The sequence below is a fragment of the Theobroma cacao genome, chromosome 1 (genome assembly GCF_053813885.1).
Source record: "Theobroma cacao isolate CCN51 chromosome 1, ASM5381388v1, whole genome shotgun sequence".
NCBI classification, from domain to species: Eukaryota; Viridiplantae; Streptophyta; class Magnoliopsida; order Malvales; family Malvaceae; genus Theobroma; species Theobroma cacao.
Genome location: NC_142639.1, coordinates 7820997 through 7845095, shown reverse-complemented (window position 1 = coordinate 7845095; position 24099 = coordinate 7820997). Strand labels below are relative to the sequence as shown.

General features: G+C 34.0%; 1 protein-coding gene across 2 annotated transcripts; it reads left to right on the top strand.

Moving 5' to 3' along the window:
- Nucleotides 1-530: 530 nt before the first annotated feature.
- LOC18611913 (ubinuclein-1-like) lies at nucleotides 531-23495 on the top strand. 2 transcript variants are annotated; one of them, XM_007048409.3, is made up of 11 exons: nucleotides 531-1051; nucleotides 5595-5665; nucleotides 8202-8793; nucleotides 10442-10541; nucleotides 10643-10752; nucleotides 10895-10981; nucleotides 14392-14496; nucleotides 14970-15110; nucleotides 15199-15246; nucleotides 16835-16936; nucleotides 22561-22817. In XM_007048409.3, exons 1-11 carry the CDS (start codon nucleotides 842-844, stop codon nucleotides 22621-22623), a joined length of 1629 nt encoding a protein of 542 aa, XP_007048471.2. In that variant the 5' UTR covers nucleotides 531-841; the 3' UTR covers nucleotides 22624-22817. The 2 variants fall into 2 exon arrangements, with proteins under 2 accessions (XP_007048471.2, XP_007048469.2); XM_007048407.3 differs by having other exon boundaries at nucleotides 533-1051; nucleotides 22556-23495.
- The last annotated feature ends 604 nt before the right edge of the window (nucleotides 23496-24099 follow it).

Here is a 24099-nt window from a genome sequence, read left to right as displayed (position 1 = left end):
TAGAATATATCATTAAATATCTAATTAAAATAAATTTTATGTATATTATTAATTAAAATTAAATTAATAAATAAAAGTTAATTCATAAAAAAATTAAAAGGTAAAATCATATTTAAAATAATTAATGAATTTTAATAAGTAATGTATTAATTATAAAAAATTTATAAACAAAAAAATAAAAATAAAATTTAATATTAAAAATTATTATTTAGAATCAAATTTAGATATAATGAATAATCCTACTCAATTTGTGATGAATAGCAACTTTAGTATTCAAACCTCTATAGGTACTCTAAACCGTCGGATACTGCAGGGAATCTCATTAAAAGATATCCACTGGCAACTTCCCAAAAAAATAATGAAAAAAAATAAAAGAAAAAAGAGAATAAAATAAATGAGAAATTGTCCAGTGCGGTGCGGACATGTTGTATTGGTTTTAAAATCCAAATAAATACTTAAAAAGGTAAAGGTCAGAAACCGCTGGTGGGCAGACCCTATTAATTACAAAATATTAGGACCTAAAGTGAAGCAACTTCAACTCACGGTCCGCGGCTAAAATGGGAAGTAACTGAATCTGAAAGGTGCAAAACGGAGCGTCAAAAAGGAAAAGACATCACAATTACACAGAGGCAAGAGAGGACCGATTCAAAAATCAAAACCAGCGAAATGCATATTCAAATCATATTCAATGGATTTCTTTGAATCACGTGACTACAACAGCTTAAACCCTTCTCCTCCCCGCGAAAGATCACAGCAAATTTCTTTTGATTATCGATGGCGTTAAATTGAACCCGAATGCTATAGCTATAGAAATCGTGAATTATTCGAGTGTCGATCCCTTATGGAGGAGGCTGATAAAAGCATTGGTGTTGATGGGGAAAGCTCTTCGAGGGTTTCGGCTGCTTCACCATCCTGGTTGTTTGCTAGCAGGCAAAGATTCAACATTGAGCTGAGGCCTGGCGAGACCACCATAGTTTCTTGGAAGAGGCTGGTCAAAGATGCTCAAAACACGTCTCCTCCTTCGACTACCCGAAAGACTGAGGATTCTCTGGTCAGGATTTTTGCTCCAAACCTATTTCTCTAATTTGCCTGCTTCTTCTTCTATATGTTTTTTTTTTTTTAGAGTTGCAGTTTGGGACGTTTTTTTTTTTTCTTTAATTAAAGTTAACATTTCTGGAGTGGAATGCGAATAATAATTTTGATAGTGTTGTTGTTGTATATTTTAATGGGGTCTTATTTATAATTGCGATTTATGTGATACTATTTTAATAATTTTGGGTCTGCTTATTTCCATTTTATGGATAAACTATATGGCTATGCTTGGAGCAACATGTTTTTGGGAAATTTATGGTTGTTTCGAAATTGAAACTACTTTGAAGCCCATCAAAATTTGGATTTCATAAAACTCCTTATTGTTTGGCATTCATAAAAGGAAGCTATATAAATTTCTATGTTTCAGTAATGGAATCTGATGTAAATACTAATTGCAGCTCATTGGGTCTAAGTATTGGCTTCTGCGTCAGAGGAAAAGATGTAAACATCCCTAATTGTCCACAATTTACCAGCTAGATGCTAAACATTTATACCTAATAGGTTGATAGATTTTATTACTTGTTTTCTTGTGCTTAGATGCCTATGAAAATATCACCTAGGATATTTTACCTTGTTAATGGCACTGTACTCGTATTAGCTCATATTTTTAAACATAATCAGATTAATATTGTATTCATTGTGGTTAGCTTTTTGAAGTAGAAAAGAATAATTTAGTTGCCTTTAGCCTGAATATTTATTGGAATATAACTGGTCTCTGTTTTCTTATCATGTTTGTAAAGTTGGGTGTTTGGAAACCATAAAGGATCAGGCTAGGTTATCCATTTTTAGCTATTGTACGTGATAAGCTCCAGTCAGTGCATGATCCTATCTTCTCAATCTCATATTTAGGCCTGCTTCTATCACAAGCAATAAGTGTTAATTAATACTTGATCTTGGGTCCTTGAACATAAAATAAGGGAACAAGCAATATCCTTAAACTTGTTTCATGCACATAAGAGATTGGACAAGTGATTTAATGACCACTTCTTCCAGTGTAAGTCACCTAGTAACTACAGCTTCACATGTTTTATATTGCGTGGACTTCTTAACACCCATTCTAAAATTTGAACTCTTATTTTTTTCCCTTTGGTGTTGTCTGTTACTAGTTTAACTAGACAATTGCAGTCTAGATGATTTGGGATGAAAGGATTGTTCAACAAATTAAAAGCCAAGCCGGGACTTGAGTTTGATCTTTTATCACATGCTTTAGACTGCCAAAGAGAGTTAGTCTCAAAGGCTGGTGTGAACCTTGGACTTTTACTGGTCCAAAAAATAACTATTAATTGTGCCAGCGGACTACAAGGTCTTAGAATTTGGGCACTTAGGTTCATCTGGTAGTTTTTTTATACTTTCCTTACAATTATTCACTTTTAGGAGCCCTTAAAGATAAGAAATTGATCTCTAATTTAATTTACCCTCCACATGCTTTGACAATTTGGTCAAGATATAACCCCATTTTTGCCAGTTGGTCGTTTTATCTTGATTATCTCAATATTGCTTGGTAACTTGGTGTCTAGGTTGATGTTGGAGTTGACATAACTAAATCATGGTGCTTTAGAATGCTTACCATTAACAAAGGTGAATGAGGATCTTAGTCTGAAAATGCTGTATTAGAAATTGTTTATGAAGAGAAGAAAGGAAATGTTTGTTTTAGCTAAGATAATATTTTCTCCTTTAGTAATTGTTATCAGAGCCTGTGTATGTGGCCTGATATCAGTAAGTTAAACTTCTAAAATGCTTATCATCTCTTAATTTTTTAAAATATACATTTAAACGTATACATAAGTATAATAAACATTCCCTCCTATTGTACATGTATACCTGTGTACCCAGACACTTTCATGCATGTTTATTTTGTTTATATGTGAGTGTGTCGGCAGGCTTGTAGGTGAATAAACCAGTCAAGCCTACCATCACTGTACTGGAGTTGAATGGAGTGACAAGTGATGGGGGATGTGGGGTTATTTCTCATCAATTTCTGCATTTGATAGAGTTATAATGTCAGATATTCTATCAGTATTTGGTTGGCACTAACATTAATTGTTTTATGTGCTATAAGTATGTTCTTTTTTTGTTTGATGCACATGCATGAGTTAATGTCTGGTAAAGATCTCTGTTAAATTTTAATTTCATTTAAGATAAACTTTATCTTTCGAACATTATACTTCCATTTGACCTTGTGCTAGTTTTGTCAGTTTTCACGAAGATACTGATACTTTTTCAATTTGGTTTACAGTGATCTTTCTAAAGGTGCACAAAATGTTTGTGGTGTACTTATTGTTCTGTTAATAACCATAGTTAGAAACAAGTGTAAAAAAAAAGAGTTGTATATTGTTAACACCAACTTAAACCCTGTGTAATATGCAAAAAGCGCAGAGATATGAAGTCTTTTAAGTTGAGAAAAATACTTATTTTTAATAAATAATTGGCGGCTGTGGGCTTTAATATGCTTTCCGTTGAGTTTCCAAAATTTTTACTTATGCGAGTTATTGACCCATAATAACCTTTGCTTATCATGTGAATTTCATTTTTACTGCCTCTGAGGCTTAAGCATGTCTACAGCTTTCTTTTAAAAATCCTGTGTTTTGAAGATTATAATGGTTTTATTTTTTCCAGGTTTTTGCCCATGTTTTGAGTTGTTGTATTTGTCCTCAAACTCAAGCTCCCTTGAGTTATTGTAGAATTTTTGACAAAATTTCTTGAATTATGGGTAATTATTTGTGGAGCAATTAGCTAAACATTATACCACCTTTTCATTTGTTGCAATGAAGCAAACAAATGAAAGTTGATTTCTTTATGTTATGTAGGATATAAGATGAGAAGGAAGTGACAATGTCTAACCCTCATATTGATGGTGGACGCTTTTAGTGTGTGTGTGTATGTATTAGGAAAGAAGAGATGGATGCATTCAAGGTTGTCTCTTAAGCTTGTCTTTTTCTTTATTTTGGGTTGTTAGCCAACAGAGGGGTGCTTGATTAAGGAAAGGATGTTGATACCGTCAGGTCTTCTTTCTTTCTGTCTATTTTGACTTACAATATTTGCTTTTCTTTGCTTGGTGTAAGTTGTAACCATTGGCTGTTGTGTACCCATTGAAGTTTTGTTCCAAATGAAGCAATAAATATACTTTTAAAGATATATCGGGGATCTAATTCCTTTATTAAGCTCGTAATATCTTGGACATGAATTCAAAATTGCAAAGGTGGTAGCTCTCTGAGAATTGGCTGTTATCTTGTATTTTGTTTTGTTATTATTATTATTATTGTTTGATTGATTTGTTATCCTGGACTGTTTCTGTTATGATCGATTTACTTTCCAATATAGTCTCTTAAAGGAGTTAAAAGAATTTTGGTTCTGTTTGGTTGATACTTTTGCTATTTGCCTTTTTCTTTTTAAAGAAGTGCTATAAAGAAAAAGCAATAGGTAAAAAGCAATTTCATAATTGATTTAAAATGGATAAATAATTAAAATATAACACTAATTATAACATAATAAATCTATATGGAAGTAGAATCATGTATTTAGTCATCTAAAAATATTACATGTTTTGTTTAAAATCCATCAAAATTTTATTTAGTTTTGTATCCGAACATGCTTTTTTGCTTTTTGAAGCAAACAAGCAGATATAAAAAGCGCCAACCAAATGAAGCCTAAGTCTCCTTCTCTTTTATACTTTTTTAATCGTGATTCCATTTGCTAAGGAATTAAAGCAATTAGTTTTTTTCTTTTTTTGGTGTATGTGTGTTCAGTGTTCAGAAAAATTTCGAAAACAACCCAGAGATTGAAGTCTAATTTGCAATGTCTATGGTTTCTGGTTGAATCAAGATTTACTGTAGACAAAAAAAATAGAGGGTACACTGCCTGCCACTTTCATATAACTTAACATTTCACCGAGTTGTTTGAAGTAGTACTTTAATTGAAGTATTTGCTGTTTTTTCGGAATTTATAGAGCTAGATGCTTTCCCATAATATTTGAGATTGTTGATATAATCAGCTGTATGGATGAGATTTTTCTGTTGAAATCATATAGAAAAGGAAATTTGCTGGGTCAGAACTCTATCTCATTTCCTTGTCCATCTTTTCCTTTTTGGAAGTCCCAATTTTTTTGTCCTTCAAATAGACATGATTTATTCTTAATTTTGCTTTTATATCCCTTGTTCTTTTATAAATTACAATTAAAGACAATAAATTTAGTAATTATTGAGGATAAAGAAGTAACCTTATCAAAGTCAGATGCATTTATTTCTGTTTCTTAATCGATTTTGTTAGTGGGCTTTTGGCCCTTGCCTTTGTACCAAAGTTTAATAGCTCATCCTGCTAATTGTAGGTCAAACAGTTTCTTATGATTCAATTGGGCTTCCATTTCTTGTTTGTGCTTTTGCTAGTTTGATTATATCTTTGCAATTGTACTTTTCATTACATTGCAGGTGGTTTTCATCTATTCTTAAGATATCAGAAGTAGTTAAATCATCACTAAAAGTGTTCATTTGTCTGTTGTTATGCAGGATGAGTGTCTTCAAGATGACAAGTCAACAATTAAACAGAACGGGTTACTTGTAAATTCTGTGGAATGCATGTGAGTCTTTTCCCCCCTATTTAAATTGTTCTTCTTTATATGCTTTTTGTGTCATGGCTGTTGGGATGATGCAGAAAAATGACAGTTTTTGGGATTTTCTAAACAAAGTGTATTTGATAAATGATACACCATTTATTAAAGTTTTTTGTTAATCAGTCCAAATGCTTTCAAAGAGAATACTTAGTATTATTTGTTTCCTTTGCCATAATTAAGAAGCCATTTCTTTTGGTTTCCACCATTCAAAGTTTATGTCTTGTAATGTCAAGACAAAATGGCTGTTAATGTTTCCTTCTTTATGTTATTTAACATTTGACAACATGTGCAAGAATATGCTCCCATTAAAGTCTAAAGCAAGCCTAAGTTCTTCCACAGCCTATCAAAATATCGTGGAATTGGAGTTAAAGGAATGATTTCTGATTTTTTATTTTTACTATGTTGGTTGTGCCAAATATCCTAATTTAAATTTTTTTTTTGGGGAAATACACCATTTTTCGTATGAATGTGTGATTGTTTGGAGTTTCACATCTATGGAAAGGGTTGAAGGGCTTTGTAAGCTGGGATTTATGAGTTGTAAAAGTGCGAAACAACAGCATTGAGGATTCTTTTTTTTCCATTGCCTACCACTCCGGGCTTCAATAGTTTATTGCACCTACCTGTTTGGGTTTGCAAAATCTATTACTATATATTCGTAAATTTGTAACTGAAATATTCATAAATTTGTCTTTACTGCAACACTGCCTAGGAATATTAGGAGGAGAAGTGAATTTAATTTTTGGTAATCCAAATGCAAAGTGGAATTGACCTAGTCATATACTAATGGTTTATGGCCTAATTCACTCTACTCCCAACTTTCTCTAAGTATTTTAGTTTCTCTATTGTTTAGCGGACAGCAAAACTCAGAGATCAGCTATTTCATCATCATTCTGGTATTCAACAATTTAGGTCACACAATACAGTAAACAAAACCCGTTTTAATATTTGGGGAACCTATGTCTAAGAAGTGAAGATTGCAGATTTCATTACTTTCTGGGAAATAAGGCTTTTCAAGGTTGTAACTGGACACTTCATTTTATCTACTGCTCAATGCCCTTTTGCTTGAAAGAACTCTTTTGTCCTATTCTAACTAGGAATAAAATCTTCTTTAAGTGCTAGTTGATCCTGAATATGGAAAAATAATTAAAGCAAAAGGAGGTTGAAGATGGGATTGATAAAACGGACACTGATGAAGTACCTGATGAGGACAGTGATGAATTAGACTGGTGGTGGCCCTGCCTATTTTTGATACCAGGTTGCATGTAAAACGAAAGAAATCACACTGCTCAAGAGATCAGCCCACCCTAGATATAGAAACCAAATAAACTCACTCCTCTAAGGAATTCACACCAAAAAAAAGAGTTTCCTCTCTAAAGCACAGAGCTTTGAATTTTTCTCGCACTCAAGTCTGAATTTTCAGCACAATGAATGGAAAATAAATACCAGCTATGCAACAACCCTTCAGGAATGGGTGATGATCAAAATATAAATGTTACAAAATAGCCAAGTAGAACTCGTTCTAGGCATTAGAAATGGAAAAAAGACACCTAAAAAGCTGAATTCTGCCTTAAGCAGCTTATTTTGGTTAAACAGTCATAACCCCAAGGAAACTCCAACTCATGAATGGTTTGATGATTTAGAAACTAGACTTATCAAGCTTTCCAAGTATGTAGGGCTTGGATTTTTTGGCCTTTAGATTGGTACAGTTTTGAGATTGAATTTAAGCCCAATCCTGCATCCGAATGGCTTGATTTGAAGCATGGAATTCCAAATTCTCTGTGCTGTTTTCTTCAATGTGGATGCTCTCATGTCAAAATTTAAATGTCTAGACTTAGAATTAGGAGCCAAGGCCATGGAATGGAAAGGTGCCTTAGCATTTTATGGAGCTAGGTAAAAACCAACAATTTAAATATTCCCTAGGAAGATGCAACTGACTCACATGCCCACTTGGTACCCAATATAAGGGAGATGTCATTCTATAAAATGTATTGTTTTAAATGAATATCTTGTTAACAATTACTTTTAAGAACTTGAAGTGTATATCTCTATTCATGTGGGGGAGTCTTAAACTCGAAGTTTCCATGGACCTTCCTTCTCAAAACCTTGTTTCCAATACTTACTAGAGAAGATACTTTAATGCTTAAGCTGTTGGACAAAGCTGTAACAACATATTTCCATGAATTTGTTGTTGTTGTTGCCATTTGTTATATGCTTAGGTCTTAGTCACCGAATACATTTTGATCTTTTTAGGAGTAATATTTTACAGTCAAAGAAAACTAAGGATTGTTACCACTGTAGGTAGAAGGAGAATGAGAGTACCAAGGGGGTGGAGGTGGGCATTGGAGTTAATTAATTTACCATTGCTTATGAAGAGCATAACTTTAATTTTTTCAATTAAACCATGAGCTATTAAAATCATAACTTTAGTTTTTTCAGTTATACTGTGAGTGTTAAATCGATTGTGGATTTGACACCTTTTTAATGATTTATTGTTTTGGTCCAGAAACAAACCTGAATTGTCAGTGGCTCAACAATCAAGAAAACGAAGTAAAAATATGGCCAAAGCTCAAGGAGAGAAAGTTGATGATTATGTACCCAGTAAACATGCAAAAGTGGAACTGGGGAGGCTAAATTTTGCTGCAACAGATGCATTGCCTGAAGAGCAATCTTCTGCTTTCTTGCAGAACTTAGCTGCTAATAGTGAACAGGACCAGAAATTGCATAACCTGTTGAGTTCTCCTGTAAGATCTTCTATTAAGAAACCTGCTGACATTGGAACTGCATCTGAGAATTCTTCATACACAGGAATCTCAAATAATGATGCTTCTATATCTCCTCTAAATTTAAAGGATGCTGGTAAGTGTAGGAGTGTAGCCATCCACTCTAGGGATATTGGAAATAATTCAAACTCTGGAGCAACACATCAGAAGCATCTGGAAAAACATTCTTGTAAACAACTTGAGTCACCAGTGAGAAAATTGATGACTGATATTGATGAGGTGGGAATTCCCAACAAAGTAGAGCAGAGGGAGACGAGGGGATCTTGTGGTGAACTTCCGGATCTTAATCTTCCTGTTTATCCTGTGCAACCAGAGGTAAGCAATTCTATCTCCAACTTTCAAGAAGAATATATGTGGACTTCTTTTGTATTGCCAATTGTCAGTTTGTCATAATGAGCCATCATGAGTAATTCAATTTTGAGGCCATTCCTTGTGTGAGGTGTTTCTGTTTTTATTAACTGTTCATATTTATAGTTCATACTTAAATTATTATACATTTAGCTATATTTTTAGGTTAGAGTCCTTTAAACTCATTCCATGATTAGCTGAAATACTTTTTGTAAAGATGATTTGTTTATATCCTGCCATGGTCTATGATACTGGATGGTTATGGCATTGCTTTGAGAGTTGATGCAACTGGAGGAGGTACTGGTGCTCAACTTTTGCTCAATAAATTTGAATTTGCCAGCAGTACTACATTGTGGGGAAATCATGCTTGATTGAGTTGACATAATGAGCTTGGTGCTTAAAACTTGACTTGATTGAGTTCTATTTTCTATACTTGTACTTGACTGCAGGAGATACTTGATCTAAGCTTGACTCAATGAATATTGACTGAAAATTTAGCTGGATCAAGTTAAAGCACAAGTTTGGAATAAAACCTCCATCAGCATGTAAAATTATAGATTGAGTATGAAATAGATTATTAAAAGTCAGCTACTTGAGTGGGCTTGTTAGCTGCTCAATAAAATCTTAGCAAACTCAAACTTAATTGGGACCAATAGTAGTTCAGTTGACTATGAGCAGCTACCAATTTTAGTCTGTGTAGATCGCAAGGAGATTAACTTACACTCTTAGAAATGTAGATAATTTTTTGTGGTTTCTTTTGATGATAAGCTCAAACAACCAAAGTTTATCCTCAACTTTTGGGGCATATCTCTAATCAGATCATACATTATGGTATTTGTCATTTTGTTTTGCTAGCAGACATCAAATGGAAACATCCATGACGTTGAATGGTTCTGATACGTGACTAAAGTAAATTGGCATGACCTAAGATACATGACTCATGGAAAAAGAAATAAAAAAGTTATAATTAGGGAAAAATTACTCATGCATGATAGATGTTCGTCTTCTTTCTTTTAATTACTAATGGGGGAAAAGGTAACTTTTTAAGTTGGAGCAGCTAAAAATTGATTTGTATCAGATCTTGGCTGTTCAGTGTTTTACAGTTTCTTCAATCCTTCTAGTTGTTAATTGTAAACAAGAACAAGACATCAAAGTATTGGCTATTTAATTAAGGAGTCAAAAGTTAGTGTGTATGAACTCTTGCATCGAAAAGATTCCTACACAAACAAACTAATAATGTTTTAATTAAAATTGTCACAAACATTGGTAGAACCCATGGATGGAAGACTTTCCGAGTTTAAAAATTGTTAAGCATGTAGTGTTAGACTTTTTTGCAAGAAGGGGGCACATTGTAAAGTCTTGCAGGGGCCAAAATTAATTTTTCTTCCTTAATTGTGGTGAGAAACAATGCCTACAAACTAACTTCAAAACATTAATGGGGGGTGGGCAGGGCCCTAGCTAAGCTCCTCTTGTCTATGATCTCTCTAACACATAAAGGCATGTAAATGTGACTTCTTATCCTGGTAAATGTGTTTTTCATCTTTGCAGTTTGATGGCTGTATAATGATTTGAATGCTTAGACTAATTAAGGTGATCTTATATCCAAAATTGCCAGAAAAGTCTCTCTGTGCATTCAAAGGATGTCTCTAATTTGAGGCCAAAAGGAACAATGCTTGAAAGGGCCATCAGAGAGTTGGAGAAAGTTGTTGCAGAATGTGAGTTATGTCGATACTTTAGGATATTTAATTTCTTGCTACAAAGAATTTTCATATATGTGCTATATAACTGGCTGGTGTCTGTCCAATATTCTTGACAGCGAGACTTGCAACTATGGACGTTCAGGATGTGGATGCTTCAGCTGCTGCTATCAAAAGAAGGTTGCCTCGTGAAGTGAAGCAGAAGCTTGCTAAAGTTGCCAGACTAGCAGTAAGAAAATTATATATTATCTGTATTGTTTGAGTAATTCCTTTTTTTTTTCTTAAGGGGGGGTGGGGTTGGGCACTTGTAGATCTTTAGTTTCATTTAAAAGTTATGATTAGTTTCTAAGCCATTTCCATGATAATTGCAGCAGTCAAGCCAAGGGAGAATATCAGAGGAGTTAATCAACAGGCTTATGAACATTCTTGGGCATTCGGTGCAGTTGAGAACACTGAAGGTATGCACTCAGTCACATAGAGCTGGAATATGCCCAGGAGCAAATTGCTTCAAAATGCAAAAAGTAACACTTTAGGAATGCCTTGAGAGCATATGTGCTTGATTATGTGTATGCATATACCTATTTTCTTTCTTTTTTTTATTGGATGTATTATTTACCTATTTTCTATATACTGGTATTTCGATATTGCTGTGTCTGTGCACTTGCATTATTATTTATTAGTTCTTTTCTTTAAAATGTTCTTATTGTGTCACACTATTTATTTATTCTATATATGAGCAAATCTTTCCAATTTAACTGTGAATTCAAGCTATGTGCCTTTGTGCTAAGGTGCAATGCAATCTAGTAAAATCAAACTCCTCTAGACTAGATGCCTTTATTGAGACAGCTTGCTTTTTGTCATTAAGTGTTTGCCTTGAAAGGCTAAAGTCACAAAAAAGTCATGCCTTAGTTGGTTCTTTTCTATAGTTGGGCTTTTGTTTGGAAAGTTTAGATCTTATTGGGCTACAATTTTTGAGCCAATAAAGCTTTTGAGCTGCTTTAATTTGATGTATAGTCAACCCAATTACTTCATAGGTGCATGATAAGATAATTGCATAAAGAAGTTATGTTTAGTAATAATAATACAAACATACATACATGCATGCATGCATACATACATACATCTATTTCTCTTTTGAGGGTTTAATATAGATCTCATATTAAATTGATAGATTTGCTTATGATTTAGAGCAAACTTATTGGAGAATCTCTAAAGAAATCTTGGAACGGAAAGAGTCTGTAATCCTTATATAATAATAAAAAATACATGTTTCTCTTTTGAGGGGTTTAATATAGATCTCATATCAAATTGATAGATTTGCGTATGATTTAGAGCAGACTTATTGGAGAATCCCTAAAGAAATCTTGAAACAAAAAGAGTCTGTAATTCTTATATTATGGACATGCATGGAGTAGTCATTTGTGTGAGATCTCACAAAGGTATGACTCAATGTTTCCCAAATTTCCACTGAGTATCAGCTTTGAGCCCTTATCTTTTTGCCTTAGTGATGAATGAACTTAGTGGGCATTTTCAAGTGTTGTACCTTAGTCTATGTTTTTGCTGATGATATAGTGCTAGTGGATGAAGACGAAGAAAGAGTTACTGCAAAACGTGATCAGGGAGATAAACTTTTGGAACCTAGGGGTTCTGGGCTCAGTCAATAAAAAGAGTGTTCTTTTAGTGTAAATTTCATCCAGATAGTAGTAGAAATGGTGGATTTATTGCAAAATGAGCAATATCTGCATCTTGGCTCAATTATTCAAATATATGGAGATATTAATACAGATCTCACTCAAAGGAACCAATCAGGGTGGATAAAATGTAGAAGTGTATTGCTAGTTTTGTGTGACAGCAAAACTCCCTTGAAACTTAGGTAAAAACTTAGAAGTTGGCGATAAGATTAGCAATGTTGTATGAGACTGGGTGTTGGGCTAAGATGGTTCTTGAGAATAAATATAACAAACTAACCAGTATAACAGTATGATAACATAACAAACTAACCAGTATAACAGTATGATGAGAATAAATAAATAAAAAGAGTTAAATATTATTTATATATAATTTTTTAATGTTGAAAAAAAGTTTTGGATGTCTTGCATAATTGATGAATGTGATTTTTATGGTGTTATGATAGAAAATTGTTGAAGATGGGTCATGATGGAGAATATTACATGATGATCCAAACAACAGAAAATACTTGACAGTTTATCCCGACAATAGAAAATATTAGATTTTCCAGTAAAATATTTTACATAGAAAAAAATTTTCTTTCAGTAAGTTATTTTTCAGTTACCAACCAGAGCTTGAAAATTTGGCACTGAATTTTTCAGTGTTTGACTAATTAATTAATTTTATCAAACAACACCTAAGTATCAACATAAGCAGAGAATGAGCGTGGTTAAGATGAAAATGTGATGTTGGATGTGTGGGTATACAAGGAAAGATAAGATTGTAACTGAGTGCATTTGGGAAAAGTGTAGGTCTTAGCCACTCAAGACAAAAGGAGGGAAACATGTTTAAGGTGGTTTGGGTACATAGAGTAGAGACTCATAAAGCTCCCATGAAAAGTGTGATTATGTATAGAATATCCATGTAAGAAAAGGAAAGTGAGACCAAAGAGGACTCAGATGAAAATCATAAAAATTGAAAAGACCTCAATTTTTGCTTACTTTATTGAGGATATGGTTTTATGTGGAATAATATTGCATTATGATCCATGTAGGTTATCCCCCATAATAGTTGGAAAAGGTTTTGTGTTTGTTATATATATATATATATTTTTGAAAGTTTTGTGTTTGTTATATATGCATATATCAAATTATAATTATTGTATCTTGTTGTGTTTGTATCTAAACTTTTCAAAAATTGCTGGTCATCGTGTCAGTACTTGCAACTTGTATTCTTAATCATGTGCCTTAGGTTCTTTTTTGTTTTCTTTAATTTTCTGATCTTTTTATGAGTGTTTTATTCAACAAAGAAGGATGATACATGCATGTGTCTTTGTCAAGAACAAGGAAAGTGTAATGTTGTCTGTGTATAACTTTTTATTGGTGATAGAAGTGGAGGGAACTTACAGCTAGAGTTTTATGATGCCTTTTACTAATGCTTGATCTTTATAAGTGTCAACCTTTTTTAGCTGATTAAAGAAATTGTATAGTACAAGTTTTCAGGTACAGTAAATATAATTCGTTTTTTATGCCCATTTATTAATCTTTTAAGAATTTGTACTTGCTTCCTGGTGAGAGCCCTTTTCTTTTTTTTTTTTTTTCCTTTTGCATCTTGTGCTTTCTACTATAATATGGTCTGAGCACTTTTAGTGCACCTTGTGCCTTTGGTTATTATAAATTAAGTGAAAAAAGAAAGTACTAGCAGTAGTACTAGTAGTAATTATGATTGAGATTAGAATAGCATATGATATTCTTGGGACAAATATTGAAATGTGACATAGAAGTGTTATCTTTAATACGGAATATTTGTAAGGTGTTGACTTTTAAGGACCTTTTTTGAAAGAAGTTTTATAAATAACTAGCCTTTAAGCTTAGAAGTTATGGATCCCTCTTTTTTAATTTGACTTTATTCCTTGCCGTAACATTTCTGTACCTTTGACACGCTAAAATTTGGAAATAAATTCTGATTTTGGCCAAAGATGAATGCAATTAGGATTGCTTCTGAATTTCATGTTTAAGTACTGTTATCGGTGATTGATTTCAAAGTTTTCTGGATAGTTGCATTCTTTCTCTTTCTTCCTCTCCGATAGTTAAGATGGTTGCATTTTCACTCACTTTTTTAAGTGCTTTATGTTGTTAATTATGTTCTCAGATATTAATTTTCTTCTTTAACCCTGCCCCAATCAATTGTTTGGATGCAGAGGAACTTAAGAGAGATGGTTTTACTGGGACTCTCAGCTAAGCGAGAAAAAGCTGATAGATTTCGACAGATTAAAATGGAGGTCACTGAAATGATCAAATTGCAGGTTTCCTCTAAAATCACTTTGAGCAATGCCTTATAGGTTTAGATGCTTTGGAGTCCTAGGTTCTAATATGGTTCAGATCAAATATGTTTGTCTTTTCTAACTGTATAGGTTATTAGTTTTAACCAAGCTGTGCTTTAAGCAGTCCTCTCTTTGATGCCTTGGATCATATTGGTGTTTCAATAATTTTACACCCTTTTGTTATCATCATTGATACTCAATATCAACCATAATGACAAATATGGTTATTATCACTTCTATCAACATCATCATACAACATTATTTCTCTCAAGAAGCAGCACTTAGCAAAATGTAGACTAAAAACCTCCTATTGTGCTGTGAGAATAATGTGTTTTCTTATGTTATGAAAGGCATTTTTAAGATGCAATAGATTATTTGGTATATTTGCAAATTCAGTGGCAAGTGATGAAAACATGTGTTAGTTCTTTGCTTTATGAACATGCATAACTTTCCAGGCATCTAAGCAAAGAGATGTAGCAACTGATGATTATCAGGAAGTGCTTAATTCTGAAGAACAAGTAGTCCTTAAAGAACAATACAGCATGGATAATGCCATGGAGGATAAAATTTGTGATCTCTATGACTTATATGTTCAGGTGCTTTTGTCAACCAACTATTCATGTTCTCTGCAATATTAAATAGTTTTATTACTTTACTAAGTTCTTTACATTATTAAAATTCTAGGGGATGGATGAAGACAAAGGTCCACAAATCAGAAAGTTATATGTTGAGGTACTCATTGTGCCTATGCATTTTCTTTTGGTTGCTTGTTCCAAGTTATTTGCTTGTCTTTTGCACCTTAGCTTTTCATGGTGCTGAAATGTAAGCATGAAGTGTAGCATTAACAATTATGACCTAATGTGTGAAGCATTGGTCTCAACTCTCAATGCTTGTGGCTTAGGTGTCATTCTTTCACTTTATTCTCTTCTTCAGTTTAAATACTTTAGTTCCCTTGATCTGCCAAATTTGTAACTACTGACAGAATAGGGGTTAGGATAATGGATGACAACATTGTAGTTTGATACTTACACCATGGTGACAACCAAGTAGTTAGATGGTTAGATATAGTTGCCAATCTGAAGAACTATGAATTATCCCAGAAAACATCATATCAAGCAAAGCTGTATTTAAGGTGCATGACTATCTTTGCAGTATGAGGAGTGTGATGTATATCCTAAAAGTATGGAAAGGCACCATGCATGAAAAAAAATGTAAAAGATGTAGAAGAATCAAAAGAGTTAAGAAGGCAGACCATTAGAGGCAAACAGAAGGAATTTATATGTGTGGCATACACATGCATGTGCACAAGGAGGGAAGCCAGGATTGAAAGTTTGAGGCCTAGTGCTTCTTAAGTTAAGAAAGATTGATGTAATGTTAAAAAACTGTTCATATTTAAAAATATGTATATATATATATATATATTATGATTTTAACTTTTTTATAAAAGTTATTATCAAATAACTTTTTTTTTTTTTTCTGTAACTTCATTTTAACAAAGTTTAATGTTTTCTTTTGTTTCTTGATGTCGGTAATGAATTTTTTGCATGTATCATCATATGTCATTAAGATATCCTTGTGTAAAATTTTCTGATCGAAGGCTTGGAGATTCTTCAAGTTTAGATTTCATGAGTGTGTCTTCAACTCATTTGGTTCTACTGACTTTGACTAGTAATTTTAATTTGTTTGTTTCTGCCTGCTTCATTTCATCATTAATATAATATTGTACGTTTGTCCCTGCCTGCTTCATCACATTGAAGGGGATCAATAATACTTTTATATCTTGAAATATGGGTGTAATTGCAATGTGTGCATATGAACTTTGAATTGAAGCAATGTGCCTCTTGATTTTGGTGGATTTTTAAGATCTGTTAAATTGCATCTGAAAATTCTGATAAAAGTTAATTACATTTTCTTGCTCCAGCTATAATTGGATAGGTAATGAGTCATTTCTTTATCTCTTTCAAGGGTCCACCTGCCCATTTGTTGATTACCAGTTACGTAAGCAGTTAATGGAAGTTTCCATCAACATTATATCAAATTTAGTATTGTGATGGGGATTTTGAAATGCCCTATATGTTAGGGGGAATATTGCTTCAGTTAGTTATTTGGCCATAACTTAAGATTGACCTCATAATTCAGGGGGTAGCAGATAATTGGCCACATCAACAAGTTTGGCCTTTTTCTCATGCTTGCTCTTTAGACAGGAATTTAAGTATTTTTGTTGTAATTTTTGGCAACCTACCTAGCTGGACCTTTATATAATTGCATTGTTTTCCTTTATTGGATGGTTTTATTGATACTCCATATGGATGCCATCCAGCTTTCAGAACTGTGGCCAAATGGAATCATGGACAACCATGGGATTAAAACTGCAATTCGTAGGGCAAAGGAACGCAGAAGGGCATTGTGTGATAATGATAAGGTATGCACGTGTCTTGTAGTTATAGCTTAATATAAATCTTTGGTTTAATCCTGCTTTAAAATATGGTATCATTAGATATTTAAAAGAGGAGATGATGATCACACGCATTGATTTAGTTTATTTAGTTCAAAACTGTTATTTAGGAAGAGAAAACTCAGCATATTTTATTCATAATACATCATCTATATATACAGCCTAAACATCTCTAAAATAGAAAAAGAATAAAGAAAATAAAGAAAATAAAATCCTTATAATTATGGTGGTTCCCAATCCCTATAATTATGATGATTTCTAATTCCTATAATTACGTTTATTAATAAAAGAATATTTACACATTCCTATTCTATAACACTCCCCTTCAAGTTGTAGCATAGATGTTAATCATGCCTAGCTTGCTACGATTATTATCAAATCGAGGTCCATTCAACGCTTTTGTGAAGATATCTTCTAGTTGGTCTTCAATTTTAACATATCCTGTAGAGATGAACTTCTGTTGAATCTTTTCACGAACAAAATGACAATCAATTTCAATATGCTTAGTTCGTTCATGAAACACGGGATTGGAGGCAATATGGAGCGCAGCTTGATTATCACACCACAACTTTTCCGGCAAAGAAGACTTAAGACCAACTTCACTTAATAGCTGATACATCCATACTACCTCACACACAGTTTGTGCCATAGCTCTGTATTCTGATTCTGCACTAGACTGAGATACTACATTCTGCTTCTTACTTTTCCATGAGACCAGATTTCCTCCAACAAAAACACAATATCCTGTAGTGGATCTCCTATCGCTCTTGGAACCTGCCCAATCTGCATCTGGAAAACATTCGATATTAGTGTGTCCATGATTTCCATAAAATAGACCACATCCTGAAGCCTCCTTCAAATAACATAGGATTTGTTCCAAAGCTGCCCAATGGTTAATTGTTGGAGTAGACATAAACTGACTTACAACATTAACAGAGTATGCAATATCAGGAAGAGTCACTGTAAGATAATTCAATTTTCCAACCAGCCTTCTATACTTTTCAGGGTCTTCAAACAATTCACCATCTTTTGTAAGTTGCAAATTAGGAGTCATTAGTGCATTACACGACTTTGCACCCAATTTTTCTGTCTCAGTCAATAAGTCAAGAATATATTTTCTTTGAGACAAGAATGTACCTTTCTTACTCCTTGTCACCTCAACACCCAAAAAATACTTCAACAACCCCAAATCTTTTGTTTGAAACTGGGGATGAAGAAAGGATTTGAGAGATGAAATACTTACAGTGTCACTCCTAGTAATGACAATATCATCAACATACACTACTAGTAAGATTATGCCTGCCTCAGACTGTTTATAAAACACTGAGTGATCACACTTACTCTTCTTCATCCCAAACTCTTGAACTGCCTCACTGAATTTGCCAAACCAAGCACGAGGGCTTGTTTCAGGCCATACAAGGATTTTCAAAGATGACAAACTTACCCATACTCCCCCTGAGCACCAAACCTAGGTGGTTGCTCCATATACACTTCCTCTTGGAGGTCACCATGTAAAAAAGCATTCTTGATATCTAATTGATGTAAAGGCCAATCATAGGTAGCCGCCATAGAGATGAATAAACGAACAGTGGTAAGTTTAGCTACTGGAGAGAAAGTATCAGAATAATCAACACCATAAGTCTGGGCATACCCTTTAGTAACAAGACGGGCTTTAAGGCGAGCCACTGATCCATCAGAATTTACCTTTACAGCAAACACCCATTTGCACCCAATAGCTTTCTTCCCAGTAGGCAAATCTACCAAATCCCAAGTACCATTGCCATCTAAAGCCACCATCTCCTCTACCATAGCAGCACGCTAGCCAGGATGGGACAAGGCTTCATGAACAGTTTTAGGAATTGAAATAGAATCTAAGGATGCAACAAACGAACTAGAAGAAAAAGACAAGTGATAATAAGAAACAAAGGATGAAATAGGATAAGTACACTGACGTTAACCTTTGCGAAGAGCAATAGGGAGATGAAGACTAGGGTCATGATCACTGGAGGCTGGATCTGACGGCGAAGGGATTGGTAAAAGGCATGTGGTTTGAGCCTCTGGTCGTCTGGAATAGACATGGACAATAGGTGGCCAAGTAGGTGCAAGATCAGGTGCAATAATATCTATGGTACTAACAAGATGGGTTACAGTATAAACTAGTAGATCATCTTCCTCCCCGTAACTATCATAACTAGAAGATGAGAAAAAGAAATGAGTATTTTCAAGGAAAGTGACATTTGCGGAGACAAGATATCGGTTAAGAGTAGGAGAATAACATCTGTAACCTTTTTGAAGACGAGAATACCCAAGGAAAATACACTTGAGAGATTTTGGATCTAATTTGGTGACCTGGAGACGAACATCACGAACAAAACATGTACTACCAAATATCCTAGGTTCAATAGAAAACAAAGACTTGGAAGGAAAGAGAACAGTATAGGGAATATCATCGTGAAGGACAGAGGAAGGCATCTGATTAATTAGAAAACAAGCTGTGGAGACAGCATGAGCCCAAAACTGTTGAGGAACTTTCATCTGAAAAAGAAGTGCTCGGGCTACCTCAAGGAGATGTCTATTTTTTCTCTTGGCAAGTCCATTTTGAGAGGGTGTATCAATACAAGAAGATTGATGGAGCATGCCATTCTGAATCATATAGGACTGAAATTTATTGGAAAAATATTCTTTGGCATTATCACTTCGCTATGTGCTCACAGAAACATTAAATTGTGTTTTTATTTCAGCACAAAAGGCACAAAAAATAGAGAATAACTCAAGAATGATTTTTCATTAAGTATAGCCAAGTGACACGAGAATAGTCATCAACAAAAGTAACAAAGTATTTACAACCAGATTTAGACACAATAGGACAAGAACCCCAAACATCAGAATGGACTAACTCAAAAGTGGACATAGCCCGTTTATTGACTCTAGACACTGAAGAGAGACGATGATATTTGTCAAACTGACATGACTCACAATCCAACGAAGATACATTTTGAAATTGAGGACGTAATTTTTTTAAGGAAGATAGAGAAGGATGTCCCAACCGACAATGCACCTCAAAGGGGGTCAATACACTTGAACAAGCAAGGGATCTCGGCACCTGTGTGTCAAGGTAGTAGAGTCCTCCAAACTCATGACCTCTACCAATAATCCGCTTCGTTGTAAGATCTTGAAATAGACAAAAATCGGGAAAGAATGAGATACAACAATTCAAGGCACGAGTGAGTTTACTAAGAAACATTAGATTAAATGAAAACTTAGGTAGATTTAAGACATTGGACAATGAAATTGATGAAGTTGGATTAATAGTTCCAGAACCAAGAACACAAGAGGTTGATCCATCGGCTAAAGTAACATTAGAAGAGGTTGTATGTGATTGGAAAATGGAAAATAGATTCGAATTACCTGTCATATGATCTAAGGCATCAGAATCAATGATCCATTTGGATGATGAGGAAATAAGACATGTAGTGGAGTTACCTGACTCAGCAATAGCCGTGATAGGAGAAGTAATGGATTTTAATGATTCTTGATACTGAGAGAATTGAGCAAATTCATCTGCAGAAACTAGAATAGTCTTATTAGAAGATGAAGTATTAACACCTACAACATTTGCTGATTGACCTCACTGAGACTTATTTTGGAGTTTCTTACCAAAACACTTTGTATGGCCCGGCTCATGACAATAATAGCACACAATTCCTCTTGACGCTTGACTACGACTATCAACATCTTGGTTACGATTGCCCGTTCCCCCTCCTCTGTTACCACTTCTATTATTCTGACAACTTACAAGAGCACTGTTATTAGTTTGAGCCAACGTGAGCTAGAGCTTTCTGTACGAAGTACTCTTGTAAAGGTGTCATATAGAGAGGAGATCTTGGAACCAGAAAAAATCTGAGATTTGACAGTCAAGCTCTGGAGGGAGACCTGCAAGAAAACTCATAATCGCCATTTGCTTCCGTTGAGCATGCTGAACCTTCACATCAGGACTAAAAGGCAACAGAACATTAAGCTCCTTATAAATTCTTTTAAAATCCATAAAATAGGTTGTGAGAGACCTATCTTGTTTCTCTGCACGATAAAATGCTTTACATACCTCATAAATACGAGAGATATTCCCTTTACCAGAATATAAAAAATCTAAATAATCCATCAACTCTTTAACAAACTCACAATGATTAATCAGGTTAATAATCTCACTATTAATGGAATTTCGAATCTGCAGGAACAGTCGTGCATCTTCCCTCATCCAGGTTTGCCTTGTATTATCAATAGGAGAATCATTAGTAATATGATCATCCTTATCCATTTGTTAACAAATGGAGGTTTCAATGAAGGGATATATTGGGGCAGGTTATGGCTCATACCAGACTTGTTTTTGGTCACTAAGTCAGGACTTCTGTTGTAGGTACTTATATTGTTAAAGGGCGTTTATGTTAATGGTTTCAAATTTCTTTATTGTGAATATAAAGGACATAGGGACTGTTTAACTAAAATTTTGAATAATTTTGAATAATAATGGACTCAATTCTGCACTTGAGCTTTAATCAATAGTTGCTAGTCATCAGGCAGCGCCTGCTTGTGCAGGAGTGAAGTGGGCCAACATAAACATTTCATGTATTTTTCTTCATTTATTCTGAATTTAGTATGTATTTAAATGTTTCTTAGTTTCTTAAAAGGTTATATATTAGACAAATCATTAGTTGCATGTTTTCCTTTGTTACTGTTGCCTATGGCAAGGGCTGCATTCTGATATGGAGAAGCAGCACCATAGAAACATATTTGATGCATTTTTAGGACCTGCAACATTTAATGTGTCATCCTGAGTGGAAGTTTCAATTTAGAATTTATGAAATGATTTAATGCTGGTTCTACCATCTGACTCAAATTTAAAAAACTAAAGAACCAAATCTTTCTGACGACTGAGGATCTATTCCAAGTTTCTCTCTTGTCTCCATTGAACCATAAAAAACAAAAGTGAAAAGGATTTCTCTCTTGTTTCCTCTTCTTTCTGTACAAGAACTGCTTTGAATAGTCCGTTATATTGATTTCTATTTATCAGTATCTGCTCAAGATGCCCCTAATACTCTATTGAGTCAATTCAGTACAAATATTATTTGTTTAAGTGATGCATCAAATACCTATAAATAAATTTCCAAAATTATTGCAGTAATGACCATGGAACTTTGTGAAGCACATGCATGTGATGGACTTCAGTATGCAATATTTAGTGCTCTGAATCTGTAGCCCTGATATAGCCAACAGACCTTATGTTGGAATATTTTGTTGTACATTGATATTGGACAACAATGCATCACTGCGCAGTATGCCATTGAAGTGTATAATTAAGATCTTGCAGAGAGTTTATGTAACCATGAGAATCATGATGCTGCGGTCTATTTATGATTTGATTTGCAGCATTTTCAGTTCCAACAGTTGCTTATACTGGCAGATTTGAGGCTTCTTACTTGTTAGTAACATAGAATGTAGTTCATAAACATTTCTTTTGATCTGAAGCTGAAAACTATTTTTGCTTTTCTTAGCTATGGTTTTAAATGTTTGGGCATATTTATTGTTAAGGTCAGAGAGAAGGACAGGAGAAAGAAGCCTGCACAGAAACTGGAGGTTGGTGTTCGAGGGGAAGCTAGTTCAATCTCTCAATTGCAGGCTGTGCAAGAGAAGCAGACTTCTGAGCCTAGTAGTCATGTTTTGGCATTGCCTTGTAGGATGATTTCCTGTACAGAAACCATGGATGAGCACCTTGCTGCACCTCTGGAGATTTCCAGCATATCACTGAAAGGTTCTAGCATGGATATTTCTAAACAAGAGGAGATTGAGAAAATGACAATCCCAATGTTGAAAGAGCAAACGAAGCAGCAGCAGCGGGAATTGGAGAACAGAGTGAAGAAATTATCCTTGAAACCGGAAAAGGAATCTCGCAAATCTCATAAGCGGGCTATTGGACACCCAGATACGGCGAAGTACGAACTGGCTGCCCCCCCAAGCTGTGGACGTCCCCTCTGACTTTTCTTGTCTTAACTGGAAGTTTACAACTTGGAGATGTGAGGCGATGTAAAGTGCAAATTTGTTTGTATAATTCTAGGGAATCAGCTGATTTTAGATGCTTCTTTGTTGGTCAGTTGTGTTTCTGCTCTTGGCATTAGGGTCATTTCACAATAGAGTAGATAAGTAGCATTACTACTGCTATAGTTTAGAGTTGCCCTTTGATAGCGATAGCAAAATGCTGTATTTTTTCTTTTTTCTTCTTGGAGAAAAAAATTTGAGGGCATTCAAACATTGCCGAGGAAGGATTCTTGAATTTGTCACAAATAATGAATTTATTTTATCTTGGAAAATACAGAAATTTTGTTAATATTTTGGGGTTAGGTGATTTTTCTCATTCTGGACTAAAGTCACAGATGTCAGGAACTGCTCCATGTGAGTAGTTTTCTATGTTGTGGGATTTTTGACACTCCAAAGTCATCTCAGGGCAAAGCTGCTTCAAGTTTTCATCAGGAAATTCTTCTTCCAAACGCTTTCTCAGTTTGCCTTTGAACTGTTCTGCGTATTGATATGACAATGCATGGTACATCAGTTGTTTTAACCTTACATCCGGCGCGTAGGAAATTTTGAAAAGAGTGTTATCTATTTTATTAGTTTAATTTTTCAAAAAAGGGGTAATGACTTTGCCATAAAAGAAAAATAAGTTATTTTACTCTCATATCAAGCATGTAAAATATTTTTTAAAAAGTGTTGAATATTTTATTAATTTAAATTTTTTAGAAAATATAATGAATTTATATAAAATGATAAAGTTGTATCAAAACGAATTTGATTTTAATTTGATATACGTCAGTTAAATTTTTCAGTTAATGTTTGTTTGAAAGAAAATTTTCAACCAATCTTAATATAAAATCATATTTTTATAATTCAGAAAAAGGACATGAGACATTTGGATAAAATAAATAAATAAATAAATTATTACTTTTTATTTTACAAATTGAATGTTAACTTTTGAAAAATTTAAAAATATTCACTCTGCATTGTTTTTCTACGAATTCTTTATATTAAAAACGGTAAGTTATTAAATATATATATATATATATTAAAAATATTATAACCAT